At 36.3% G+C, this 14,505-nt stretch overlaps 1 protein-coding gene across 6 annotated transcripts in view; it reads right to left on the bottom strand.

Moving 5' to 3' along the window:
- PHF14 (PHD finger protein 14) overlaps nucleotides 1–12,644 on the bottom strand; it is a 207,456-nt gene extending 194,812 nt beyond the window's left edge. For 4 of the 6 annotated variants that reach the window (XR_009008864.1, XM_057550199.1, XM_057550200.1 and 1 more), the window contains exons 1-3: nucleotides 12,156–12,643; nucleotides 11,541–11,651; nucleotides 3,277–4,055 (exon numbers count right to left, since the gene is read on the bottom strand). Coding sequence is in view for 5 of the 6 variants with exons in the window: in XM_057550199.1 (XP_057406182.1) it covers nucleotides 3,277–4,055; nucleotides 11,541–11,651; nucleotide 12,156 (891 nt within the window). In the remaining variant the exon portion in view is untranslated. Of the gene's footprint in view, nucleotides 1–3,276; nucleotides 4,056–11,540; nucleotides 11,652–12,155 lie in introns of all 6 variants that reach the window. The other 2 variants (XM_057550202.1, XM_057550201.1) reach the window with 2 other exon arrangements.
- Nucleotides 12,645–14,505: the final 1,861 nt, after the last annotated feature.

The raw sequence follows: 14,505 nt of genomic DNA, 5'->3' as shown, positions 1-14,505 counted from the left end.
AAAAAATGCCATAATGCCACTGACAAAGGTATATGCCCATGTGAAGAAAATGCAGGCTATCATATGCCCAAATCTAGAACAGTAGTTCCCAAAGTGTGGTCTGGGGAACTCTCTTCCAGGGGATCCAAAAGGCAAATACTAAGGATATTTGCCTTTTCACTCTCTCTCATGGGTGTATGGTGAAGATTTCCAGAAGTTACATGACACGGGATGGTGTCATCAATCTAATAACTCTTGTTTCTATACATCTCATTTTTTTAAATTTCTGAGTTTTAATTGGAAATGGCAAATCAAAAGATATAACCTATATGAATAATAATCGGGGTCCTCAATTTTTAAGACTATAAAGGTGTCCTGAACCAAACAGTTTGAGAACCACTGCTCTAGAGCATTTCAAGGCCTACAACATAGGCATGGTAAGACCATTAAAAGCCAATAATTATAAAAGGCCTCCACTCAAAAAAAAAATGTCAAATTCCCCTAAGAAATTTCAAAATTATGAAAGTTCCTGGGCATCATTTACATGATACCCAACACCATATCCCTACAAAAGCACCTGACATAGCACCCAAGAAAAAATTTTCCTGCTTATAGACTAAATACAATTTTATTATGTATTCTAAAACCACATTTTCAGCTATCTCTATTACAAAGTAGTATTTGAAAACAAAGTAAAAGCATAGAAAAATAAAACTTCAAATACAATCAAATATATACATATTAACTAATGAACACTTGGCAAGGTATCACTACCTAAAATAACCAGGAAGATTAAAATACAAACGTTGGCCAGAAGACAACAAGGATTACCTTTAGTCATCTTTTTTACAAAATCAAGATTATAAGAACAGGAAATTTAGAAATATAAAATAATTTCGATTAGTTCTTTCTTAAAATTTAATATCTAATTTAAGTGGCATTTACATAGAACTAGAATCATCAAAAATTACTTAAGAGTTTGAATAATAGTCTTGGAAAAAAACAGTTATCAAGCTTTCAGGCAGAATATTATTGAGCAAAAATTAACCTTATATAAATTCTACATTTCTGCATAGGGTAGAGCAAAAGGAAAATTAACATAAATTAACACAAAAGGAATTCATTTAGTTACTATAAGAATAATCTTCTTGGGGCTTCCCTGGTGGCGCAGTGGTTGAGAATCTGCCTGCTAATGCAGGAGACACGGGTTCGAGCCCTGGTCTGGGAAGATCCCATATGCCACGGAGCGGCTGGGCCCGTGAGCCACAACTACTGAGCCTGCGCGTCTGGAGCCTGTGCCCCGCAACGGGAGGGGCCGCAATAGTGAGGGGCCCGCGCGCCGCGATGAAGAGTGGCCCCCGCTTGCCGCAACTAGAGAAAGCCCTCGCACGAACCGAAGACCCAACACAGCCAAAAAATAAAAATAAAAAAAATAAATAAATAAATAAATAAATAATGATATTAAAAAAAAAAAAGAATAATCTTCTTGACAACTGTATCAAGGCACTTATCCAAGAAATGCCCTGGAATCTCATTCCTTTCGGACTGTTAATCTAAATAAATAAAGTCCCATTATTTACTAAAATCTCTTCTGTTTAGTAGGAAAAAAACTAAACAGCACATGTGGCCTTTAAATGCATCATAAAGGATAGTCTACAATCTCTTAAGCAACTTGTTATGTATTACAGATTATTAACAAATGGATAATTTATATATATTTTACATGGCAAATTTCTAGACACATGCAGGTGTTCCCCCACACCTTAGCATAAATCTAATCCATACTGCCTTCTATCCTAGCCAGCCTCCTTTTGTGAATGTCAGGCTAACAAAAATGAAGAACGTGATACTGCAGAAGGTAACCTTAGTCAGTAGATATAGGTTAGTATTAAGTGCTATAAAATAAACTGGATACATGTTTAAATAAAGTATGAACAATTAGATTTTCCATACTTCTGTTTCCTTAAACTGGAAATATGGAACTGTCTGTGCTACATCATTATGAATACTATACTATATTCCAAATGACAATTTTCCTTTACCTAAAGATAGGAATTAGGTAAGCACTGGAATCAGGCAAGGTTCTTCTTAAGAAAATGGGCAACCTGGAAGTTAACCAACAATGTTTATAACGTAAAATATAAACTACTGCTTCATCTCTACTGACATATAACACCTCCTAATCTGCTATATATTATTTTGGTAAAACACCAAATTTTTAAATGAAACTTAAAATAGAAAATCACTGCTATGTAAAATTTGTAAACAGAAGAAATGTAAAAGAACAAATAAAGCATAGAAGGAAAATCTTTCTACCAATTTAACCTATTTCAATAATATGAAAAAACAAAAAAATAAGTGCTTGTTAAAGAAGTGAATTTTTAAGACTATAAACACATTAATGGCATGACAGACTTATTATAGTTCTACATGTGATGTAACAGGTACATCTACATGTAAGACGACAACTCAGTCTTTCTTTTGAAGAAAAACATATACATAAACACACAGACAAAGAGACACAAATGTGTTTGACTGAAGAGTCTTGAATGTTGCATCCTGGGACCAATGGATAAACCTAACTTTCAGTAGTAGAACTTCAAGTGGAAGAACTGAGTCATTACTGTAGTTTTATGATAGTAATGTTTGTTTTAGGATAAGAAATGTTTGTTTGTTTTCATTTCTTTGTAGAGAGAACTTATTCACTAAAAATATGTAAATATATAGTTTGTATTTACTCCCATACATCTAAAGCAAAGATCTGGTGACTATTCAGATGGGTGCTACAACTGAAAAAGGAATTAACCTTTAAAATGAATCTCTAAAAGCCTGAGACGATCATTAAGTTGTTTGTTGCCCTGCTCAAAAGTATTCTAAAAGTCTAAATTTTTATGCGGATATGGATATAACTAAGTTGAAAGAAAGGTGACCTTTGTTTTCATAATCCACTCAGCACCATTCAGCAGTCCTATGAACAATGGAGTGAGAGGACAGAAAAGGGAAAGGAAAACCACTATTTCCCAAGGGTATGGACATAGAAATATTTCTCTAAGTATAGAGACTGAGCTCCTTGAGGACGGTGACTGTGAGCTCCTTGAGGACGGTGACAAACAGCAGATACTCAATAAAGGCGGGCTGACCAAATGAATAAATGTTACAGTTAGGGTGCTCACTCACTACCACAGCTGTCTATAACAGGATTTCAAGGAAGCCACTTAATATAACGGGTAGAATGGTTTAGAGAAGAATTCCCTTTTCCCCAGACAGACAGATATCATAAAAATTGGGTTGATCTACCTCATTACTCTTGCTCTGAGATAGTGTCAGGCTATCATTGGTCAGTTCCTCATCATCAGCACTGTTTCTGCTAAGAACTTTACTCTTCTTCTTCTTGCAACCCCCTTCACTGGCAGGGCTGCTATGATCTTCATCATTGCCTTCATCATTCTCATCCTCATCACTCCCACTTCCCTCATCTTCATCATCCTCATTGTCTCCATCACTTCCTTCCTTCTGAGATGCAGATCTTCCCTTTCTCTTTACTGCAGTGGGTCGCCAATCATTGTCATCTTCACTATCATAGTCATCCATGTCATTCAGCTCTTCCATGGATACAAAATCCAAAAGAGGTCGGTTGCGACGAAGGTTCCACTTTTTTGGCTCACTGACTTGTTCCTCTGTAGTTGCTGTAGTGGGGACTGAAGGAGATGTGTTAGCAGCAGGAGGACTTGTGGCTGGTGTGGTGGAAGCAGCAGAAGCAGCCACATTATCAGATGTTGTTGCTTTTTCTTTATCCTTCTCTCTCTCCTTCTCTTTATCTTTTTCTTTCTCCTTCTCTTTTTCCTTCTTCTTTCTAGGTCTCTCTCCATTCTCTTCTTCCTCCTTCTTTTCCACTTTAATTAACTGTTTTTCTGATGATAGTATTTCTTCCTCTGCAGAATTTTTAAGTTGTTCTTCTTTTACTTTAATATCTTCATTCAGTTCTTCCTCTAAAATATTTTCTTCAGAATCACTACAGGAACCTTCTCCACTGTCCTTTGAAGGATCTTCACTTCCATTACCACTCCCTTCAGAATCTGTTGAAAATATGAGAAAAAAAAAAACCACACATATGTATATACATACACACACACACACACAACGCTGACACAAATGAAACCACCAAAATTTGTGAATAACTTGCAAAACAATATAAACAAATTTAAGTCAAAGAATGGTAGACGTTCCCAACCTGATTAAATAATAAATCAATGAAGCTGGAATAATGGTTCTAGTTCAATATAGCACTAATGAAGATGAATATATGTAACTCTAAATTAAAATATGCTTTAAAACGAGGACCACTATTTTGTGTCATACATCTCATGCTATACTGCGTACCTTAGAGGCAATTTTTTTGAAAAGTAAATGTGCTTCTTTTTAAATTGAGCACTTGATTTTAACTTTATGATAATGTAATACATACCAAATTGTTCTTCTCTTACATCTTTCTTTCATAAATTATATGGACTTACATGCATTGAGTCACATTCAGAACAAGAAAAATATGACCCAAAAACTTTGTTTCATTTATCTCACTCTTCACCCAGCAAAAATGAACACAGATATTTATGACAGTCAATTTGTACCACATCCCTAATATACCAATCAATTTTAGGATCACCAAATACACAAGTGAAAAACAGACAATAGCAATGGCACAGAAAATGGAAGTTGCAAGGTAAGTTATCAATTTTTCTGATCATTAGGATACTGTTCATATCAATAAAAGAGTTACCTAAACTTCCAAAAATTCTAGGCAGTAACTACTACAGACCCTAGAATGAAAGAGATTAATGCATTTTTTTAAAACCTAATCCATCTCGGAAATGAGCAAGCACAGTAGTCACTAAAAAGATAGGCTGAGGACATTAAAGAGTTCATGCAGGACCATAAGCTTTCTAGCAAGTGCCTTCCATTCCTGTCTAGGGCGGCTCAGGCCCTTTTAGACCAACACTACTCAGTAACATTCTAATCCTCTTTACACATAATCAAATCAATAAAAATCTAAAATATTTGTGGAGAGGGTTATTGGTGGAAGGGGAGCAGGAGGCAGTGGGAAACAAACCAGTCACAGTCAAGTTGTAACCAACATCAATAGTAAAATCTGTAGGGTGATGAATATTTTGCACCTATAACCAAGATAAGGGTAACAATAAAACGGTGAAAAAAATTCATGTTTCCACACCATTCTAATTTCTGCTAACTCAACCAGTGTTAGCCTCTATAATAACCTGGGTGTTCAAAGTAAAAATAATTGTCTGTAATTAGTATCTGGTTTCTAAAATATCTCAGAAATCCTTTACAAATGGCTGATGAAAAAATTCCTGCAAGTTAAATCACATAAAAAATAAAGACTAACATTTAGTGGATGTTGATTGAACCTATAAAATCACTGTCAATCTCAAGATTATCATACAGGTGCCTACATCTTATTCAGGACTGTTGTGACAAGACACTCTCATCCTGAACAATCTTGTAAAGGACACAAAAGCAATATCATGTAGGCCAACCATCCCTTATCTGAATTTTGGAGCCACACATGTTACAGAATTTAGATTTTTTTCAGATTTTAGAAAGGTAGCATAGTGTATGCACAATATATTACACTAACACCTCCAGTGAGGTCTATGGTACTATACTGTAATCAAATACATCTGCAGTGAAAAGTATGAATATTTACAAGTATGATAAGTAAACGCTACAAATAAACTCCTATCAGTTCCAGTCAGGTTTTACCATCAAATAAATTCATGCCAAACTTAGGAAACATCTTTGGATTTGTGAGCTTCTTAAATTTCCAAAAGAGCGTGGACCCAATGTCACTTACAAATAGGGGACTTATTTTCAGTCCAACAGCTCTACAAATCATTAAGAAAAGAAGTGATTTTTTTTATACCACTCAAAACAATTAAATCCAACCTACCAAGAAAAAATACCCCTGGTAAAAAATAATAGTTCCTAGATATTTTTAGATAAGGATATAATAATAAGCAGAGTTGACCAAACGCTTCTAAGGCAAAGATAGATCCTTGTGCACACTGACTAAAGCAAGCAATGCTATAATTAACAGCCCTGGGAAATGGAGAAAGGAACTTTTCTTCTGGATTAACCTTGTAGAATTTTTTCTTAAGTAACTAAAAAGTACAGCTAATAATTTTTACCAATAAAAACATAACAGTAGATATAAAAGAACGATCAAGTGGGGCACAAACGTGGGCTCCTGATCAAAACTGAGACCAATCCAACTGTGCTATTACTTGTAAATTTTACAGAATGTCAAGAATTTCTGCAGTTTTGTTTTGGTTGTTGTTGGCAATGCCAACCGATTATTTTTAAAAGTACAGGGAAATTGATAACTCTTTGATTCTGATTTTGTTTTGTTATCATGCCTAAATAGAAAGCAGAATTTTAAAAAGATTTAAATGCTTTATATTTGTTAACATTATTAGAAGAATGTGAGATTTTTCCACGAATTAAATCCTAGTAGCTTACCCAACCCTTCATTCTCCATATATCACATTATCCATACTCCAACTGCTGGGATCAGGAATATATCAAATTTTATCTTTCTCTGATTTCTGAAAAATAACTTCTTCAACTGATTAGTCATAAGTTCTTTTTGGTACATACGCACTTGAGGGATGGAGATAAACAATATTTAGTTATGGCATTACTTAGTAATAATGACAATGAGAAAATCACTGTCCTTGGCTGTCTATAATTCTATTTTTGTAGGCTGTAATGAAAAATTTCCCATTCCTACCAATTCAAACAACGTTTCAAATCCATCACTCTTACAACCTTAAATAAAAGAAAAAAGTAGTAACAGACTAGAGAAATAAACCAGATATTTCAAATACAGCTATCTTAGGTATAAGAACAGAGTTAATTCTAAGTCTACAATAAAAATGTTTACATTAGAAGAAAAATCTTTAACATGGAAATCCCTACCTCCTATTCAGTTAAATAAGAGGTAACCTTTCTCAAACACAATATATCAAAACCTCTCTAAGCAATATAGCTATTTCAGCTAACAGACAGTTAAATGTTTTACAGTTACAGAGATTAGAAACCAACCTTCAAGAATCCCTTCACAATATTCAATGCTTAAGTTTCCCCCATGATAAATATTAAATAATAAAATCAATATGATTTAATTCAGAGTTTTATGTTAACTTTGCAATATAAAAAATCATCTTTGTTCATCAACCTTAATTATTTAACTATTCTGTTTATTGATCTGGTGCAACAGTAATTAGGATTATAAATATATATAACAGATAACAGACAGATCACCAGTCTACTATTCAGTTATCATCTTGGAAACATTTTTAACCCATCTAGTATATCTCTTTCTAAAAAGCCAATCAGTCAACACAACTCATCTTCTACTTCTGACTCCAGTTCCAGCTGTGTCATTCTACATTTTCTTAGTAGATCTAGACCAGTGGTTCTCAAGTGGGTACAATTTTTCCCACAGAAAACATCTGGCAATGTCTAGAGACAGTGGTTGCCACAAAAGGGCAGGGTTAGGGTAGGGGTTAGGTACAGTAAATGCTACTGGCATTGAGTAGGTAGAAGACAGGGATGCTACTAAACATCCTCCAATACAAAAGACAAGCCTCCACAACAAAGATTTAACCAACTCAAAATGCCAATATTGCTGAGATTGAGAAACACTGGTCAAGCATGTAAGACCTCAATTTGACCTCATTCTACTTCCCCAGGCTCATCTCTTCTACTACGCTTTTACTCGAAACCTGATCTCCATGTATAAACGATATTTTCCATCCTCCACATTTTTAACACCTAACGTTTCCCCTACCTAGGTTGCTTCTCTTTCAGTTCCTAGTTCAAGTCTCATCTCCTCAAAGAATCGTTGTAAATCCAGTCTCAAGTAGTCCCATCTCCTTTGAAAGACTTGAACTACACAAGTGATCGATCATGCCTTATAACATCTATCTGCTATTTTATTTAATTATTCTAACATTATCATTATTTGTGAATTCACCGTAATATCCAGCAAAGTGCTTTAAAACAAAGCTACAGTTGGTCAATGAACATATCTTGATCCACTTAGCCAAAGGCAGTTAAGCACAAAATACTACCATGGCAAACTCTCAGGCTGACTCTTCCAGTTAAGTTGTTTTCTGGCAATTTGGACCAACTAAACTATGGCTCAAGATCTAAAATTAGCCATCTTACTTTGGCTAGGGGGTTGGGAAGACACAGCACTGCTATTTTGTCTTGTTTAATAAAAGTAATATATGCACTTATTTTCATAATCATTCGTTATGTAGATTACTAAATGTAATCAATCCTATCTTAAATGTCTCCTATCCTATACCCAATCTTAAGTCCAAGTCTCAAATATAACCACTTTAACTAGGCCAAACCATGAAATTGCCAATAATTAACTGTCTTAGACCTATAATGCTGATAATTTCATATGGTACCAGCTAACTTTTCTACATACAGTTCTTCTGGTGGTTACCACCATAACTCTAATACACTTACACACTGTTTTAGGACTAATTTGAAAATGTATTTATTGACTGTCCTCAATCAAAAATGAGAAATTTAGCCCTACTTTCACATTAAAGATAAAATAAAAGATGATCTATTTTCAGTTCACAATTCTCTAAAGGTAGAACCTGATAATTATTAACTGTTTATAATCACCTGCCAATCTTATTGGCAGGTCATTTTTGAATAATATTTATCTTTCTCTATGTTATCATCTGAGAAGCACAAAAATAAAATTATGTCTATCTGCAAGGGTGATAACTTTTCAGAAATGTCTATATTTATTCTTATTTATTTATTTACTTTTTGATTGCACTCTGCAGCATGTAGGATCTTAGTTCCCCAACCAGGGAACCCACACCCCCTGCACTGGAAGCTCAGAGTCTTAACCACTGGACCACCAGGGAAGTCCCTCTATTTATTCTTAAAGCCAAACAGAAATATGAAGTTTTGTAGTCAGAATTTCAGAATTCAAAATGAAAATCAGAAGAAACTGATGCATAGAATCAGTTAAAAATTGAGGGCCACCAATCTAACCATTTTAACATTAAGTTTGAAGGAAGTCAGTAGTTCATTGAGTTAGTCATGTCTACAGATTGTTTTGAAAGAAGCTATGATCAGAAAGATTATTATTAGCTATCATTAAAGATTATTATTTAGCTATTATTTCTCCACCTCCAGTTTAATCACCTATTACTAAATAGGGTTGGGATTCCACAACTTCAGCATGTTTGGAAAACAGTGATAAGTCTAATGTCTTATTTCCTGTAAGAGTCCAACTGTCTTACGCAGAGACGAGAGAGGATTCAAACAGGAAACACTGGTAATCTAGAGTAAGCCAACATCTCAGCTATTGGAGACAACAATGCACCTTAACCAGGAGTGTAAAATACGACTCAATTTCTACTAATACCTATTTCAAACAAAATCATTTTCTTCTAAACTCTCAGTTATGATAATGTATCAAGAACTACACAAATAAATTTGTGACCTTTGGGGCCCAGGAAGTAAATTACAAGTATAGCAGACTAGGTAACAGAAAGTATACATTTTTGAGTGCTTTTAGGAGATTAAAAAAAAAATTATCAACCTAACAAAACTCATTCTACCACTTTCACAAGTAACAGATAATTCCCATCAACCATGATTAAGCTTTAACAAGGTCAGGAGTCTCTAATTTGCTTGATACCAAAAATTATTTTGAGAAAGTAATTTGTATCATTAGATTGTTTTAACCCTTGTAAAGGGAAGTAATACATCTCAATAAACAAAAAGAGAAAAATTATATACAAAGTCAGGATTTATTTTCATAAAAATAATTATGGAATACTTAAAGAAATTAAGCTTTGGAGTTTTTCCCTAATGGTATTTAAATTAAGTCATAACTTCTGAGACCTAACTATTTTTGTCAGTTTACAATCTCAACGATGACAAACCAAAGCTACATTCTAGCCAAGAATATTATTTTCTGCCAAGGTTTTCACCAGGAGCACTAAAATAGGTTTGAATTTTACTTCCTTTACCTTCCCTTTCTTTCCCTTCTTTGGAAGTACCAAACACGAAACAGGAGATGAAAGAGCTGAGAAGTAAAGGTTTAAAAAAATTGATCAAAATAAACTTAACAACTTTTAATTGCTGGAAGTAACCTCAATTAGTCACCTTGATACAGTAAGTAAGTAGTTTCAATTTAAGATTACATCTATCTACTTTCAGGATCTAAGCAATAAAAAGATTCTAAATGTTGGGAGTCAAAAGAATTGGATTAGATCCATTTAGGCCTAAGTGGCCTCATGCAAATTCCTTAAACTCAGTGCCCCTGTTATCTGTAAAATAATATCTGCTAAACAGAGTTACTGTAAAAATTAAATGAGATTGTGGAAACAAAAAGTTCTCAGTAAATCACGATGCAAATTCTGCTTGCTGATGCCATTAAAAGTAAAATAGTAACAAAACACAACCAAATTTCATCCCTTCCTACCGTACCGAACAGAAAAAAAAAGAAAGAAAAGAAAAAGAAAAACCAGAGGAAAGGAGAGAGATATGACTAAGCATCAAAAATTCTCTGGAAGAATATTTTAAAACTGTTAAAAAGATAAAACTGAAAGGGCTCCAATTTCTCACTTTATTTAAATTTCTGTCAAAAGGGACAGAATTAAGTAATTTTTATTGTTCATGTATTTGTATTTTTCACATAAAATATTTAAACATAATTTGTATTTCTCAGATTCCTGCAATGAAAACTTTATATCTATATATGTGTGCATGTGTGTGAGTTACAATGAACAGGAGATAAAACGAAAACCACACTTCTCTGTTTTTCAATTTTGTACCATGTGAATATACAACTCTTTAAAGAAGTTTATTGTTCTTAAAATCACAAAATATAACGAGCAAGCAGGCATACTTTGTACCTCATATTTTTAAAAGGCCCAATCCACAAGATCCAGCACCTACCAAAGTACAACTCTTTTCTGGTCAATTCTATTCTGGTAAGGGAGCTAATAGACAAAAAGCAAAACTCCCCTCAGGGGATGCCTAGTGATCTGAAAAGAGAACTCTGTTCCTGGGCTGTTCATGGCTCACGTTATTCTCAGGATGGCACTCTACTTCAGGGTATCTCTAGATTTTTTTCCCCTCTGTCCATAAAATAAGCATGAATATATTTTAAAGTAAAGAATAGAGAAAACACTTTTGCATCTTTGTACCTTTTTGTTTGTTTTTTAATAAGGTATAGTTGATTTACAGTATTACTGTATCTTTGGAATAAGGCCTTCTCTGATAATTATCTGAGGAAGTATCAAAAAAAACAGAAGCAGTGATAGTATCTAGTGATACGATCTTAGGGAAAGGTGGGAAATAAACAGACAAAATAAAGTTTATGTGCTTTAACTTTATACTGGCATTTTAATTAAACGGGTTCTTTTTAAGAAAAGTCTGAAAATCAGCTCAACTGCAGAAAGCTGGGAAAAGGGAAGCGAGAAGGAAACATTTACCTGAAGCATCTCCAACTTTAAAATCACTGTCATCTGAACTATCATAATCGAGAGCTTCTAGCAGAGAAGCTGCCAAAGGCTTCACCTGCCTCCTCTTGGAGCTGCGATCCACTGTTAAGAGAAAAACATTACACCGTCATTCATAATCACGCCAAGCACAGGGGAGAGCTGTGGTACTGAGGGAAGGTACAGATGACCTCGTGCAGGTGGTACAAATCTCTGTCTTAATTCAGTTCTCAGCAAAAGGTGTGGGGGAAGGTTGGGGTGGGAACACTGGCTGGGGAGGGCCGGGCAGATCCACGGGCAGCTCCAGCCCCAAGGTGCAGCAAAGACGAACCCAGGCCGACCAAAATCGAAACTGGCCCTCTTGAACATCTTGCTTCTGAAACTCGCTTGTAATCCCTCACTTAGACATCGTTTAACAGTCAATAGAAAATGCAAAGACCAGGGAATATGAAAAGCTATGTTCATTCCCACGGACCGTGGAGGGGGAGCGTCCACGAAGGGTCCAGCTTCCCGCAGGACACTCCCACCCCCGCCCTGCTCCAGCCGGCCCTGACTTCTAGAAGGGCTGAAATGGACCTGTCGCCCCGCGGACGCCTCCGACACACTTACTAAGGAATCCGAGGTGGTCGTTTGGAGTAGACCTAGGGAGAGGCTGCGAGAGCCCAGGCAGCGCCGAGGTCGAGGACTGAGACCAAGGAAACGAGTCCAAAAGATGCTATTAAAAATAGGCGGCGCCGCGGACCAGACCGGGGCGCCCCAGGTGCAGCCCCGCGGTTCCCCTCCCGCCCCCCGGCCCCTGGTCCTCGCAGAACCGACCCCGGCCGCTAGCGCGCCTTCCTTTGGCGCTTCCCCGGCCAAAGGCGCCCTCCGGCCCAGGCAGCGCGGCTAACCCGGCAGCCCTGGGGAGTTAATGTCCCCTGTTAAAACTCCTAGAAAAAAAAATAAACGAAAGAAAAACTTTATTAGCCTGCAACAAAAGCAACAAAAGACTCAGAATTTACACAATCCGAGGCCGGTTGCCTAAAACAATAGGGAAAGCAACGACCCGGATACAGCTCTGAAGAGAAGGAAGTGAAAACACCAGGCAGAGAGCGGCCCTAAGAGCAGCAGGAGCCGAGGGCGCGTGCGCCGGCCTCGCCTCCGCTCTCCCTCAGGGAGGAGGAGCCGAACGGAGCCGGACGGAACCGAACGGAAGCCGAGAGGGAGCCGAGAGGAGCCGAGCAGTGCGAGGGGGGAGTAGAGAGTTCCAGACCCTTGGCCAATAAGTCCCCGAGGCCCGGCCCTCAGTCCAAATCCGTGGAAGGCCAATTTTTGTGTCTGACAAGACGGAGCAGGATGTGTGTCCCCATGAATGTGGAATAGTGCCTTGCATACATTTAGATCATTTATTTTATAAGGTGAATTTTTAAATCCATAAAAATATGAGGAGAGTATGTACAATCGTACGTCAGTCCTTCAACAATTTCAAACGCCACGTTTATTCACATACAGGTTAATTATTTTTAAAAACAATGTTAAAATGTTAGACTCTGAGCAGTATTAATACTTTTTAAATGTTTATATATCAAGGATAGAGGAAGATTTGAATGAAGCCGATTCAATTGATTCATTTATTCCCCAGATATACATTGAGTGCTAATGTTTGTAACATGGGGAAATACCGTGTTACAAAGGACTGTAAATGAAATATATAGGAATCAAATCATACATTGCAGTAGTGGCGCTTATTCTTTAAAGAAAACGTGTTGAATTCTTTTGTAAACTGGAATTAAATTTTATAACATTAAATTTGAAAAATTGGTAAATACCTATATAGTACAAGTCATGGGATGATTACATACAGGCTGAACCTTCAGCAAGAAAGTTGTTATCTTTTCCCTGCCAGAGCTTAAGGTACAGTTGAGGACACAAAGAAGTCAGTGAGCAATTGCTCTCTGTTGTGAAAAGGACTGCCAGAGAAAAAGTACACATAATAAGTCTTCCTGGAGAAAGTTATATTTAGATCCAGACACAGTGTCTGAACTGGCTGGGGAAGTGAGAAAAAGAGACAGAGGTTCCAGACCAAAGAAAGGACATGTGCAAATGACCAGGACGAAGAGAGTATGGCTAGTCAGATTCCCCGAAAGCTGGACTACCTCTAGTGCCTCAGGATATTCCACCACAATAGTAGTTACGGCAACCTCATATTTCTGTGTTCCTAATCACTGCTAAAAATGCAGTCTCTCTGACCCTCCAATCTCTCTGAACCTTTAGTTCCCTGACCCAAACTACCACTGCTATGTACCCACTCAAATCTTTCTATCTTGCCGAGGAAACTTCCATTCCAAAATTTTAAAACCTTAGTAAACCCTTTTCCCTTTCGATGATCATTCTTGTACCTCCTTGTATAAAGTGGAAAGTTACCCTGCAGCCCCCTCAGATGGAAGCCACTCATTTTCTCAACATCCAAATGTGGCATCTGGTCCTTAATGTTCCCCACTGCCTTTCAGATCTGTTATTTCTCCAGTCAAAAGCCTAGCAACTTAAATATTTAACCAGCTCCACTCCAGGAACTTCATTTCCATTCTACATGCTTCAAACATTAACCATACTATGGATTGTTTAATCCCTGAAATTATAAAACCAAACATTCCTCTCTCTGACAACCTCCTACATTCATTGGGAGGAATTATTCTGAATTATTTAAAAGGGAAAAGAGATTTCTAAAGCTGGCATTCAAGTTTCTATAAGAGAAAATCTTAGAAGTAGATTTTCTCAATGAAAATACATAAACCATTTAATTTTATAAATACTGCTTAATTGTTCTCTAAAAACAGGCTGTATTAACATATATTACTACTAAGAGTTCATGAGAATTCTCTCCAATTTTCCAAACTCCTCATCATTGACTACTAGCAATCCTTCTTTTAACTTTTGAAGTAATTTTAGATTTATTGAAGTATACAAAGATAATACTGAG

This window comes from Balaenoptera acutorostrata, chromosome 7, assembly GCF_949987535.1.
Source record: "Balaenoptera acutorostrata chromosome 7, mBalAcu1.1, whole genome shotgun sequence".
In the NCBI taxonomy this organism is placed as follows: domain Eukaryota; kingdom Metazoa; phylum Chordata; class Mammalia; order Artiodactyla; family Balaenopteridae; genus Balaenoptera; species Balaenoptera acutorostrata.
The sequence above is the reverse complement of the archived record's forward strand: the minus strand, read 5'-3'. Positions and strand labels throughout refer to the sequence as shown.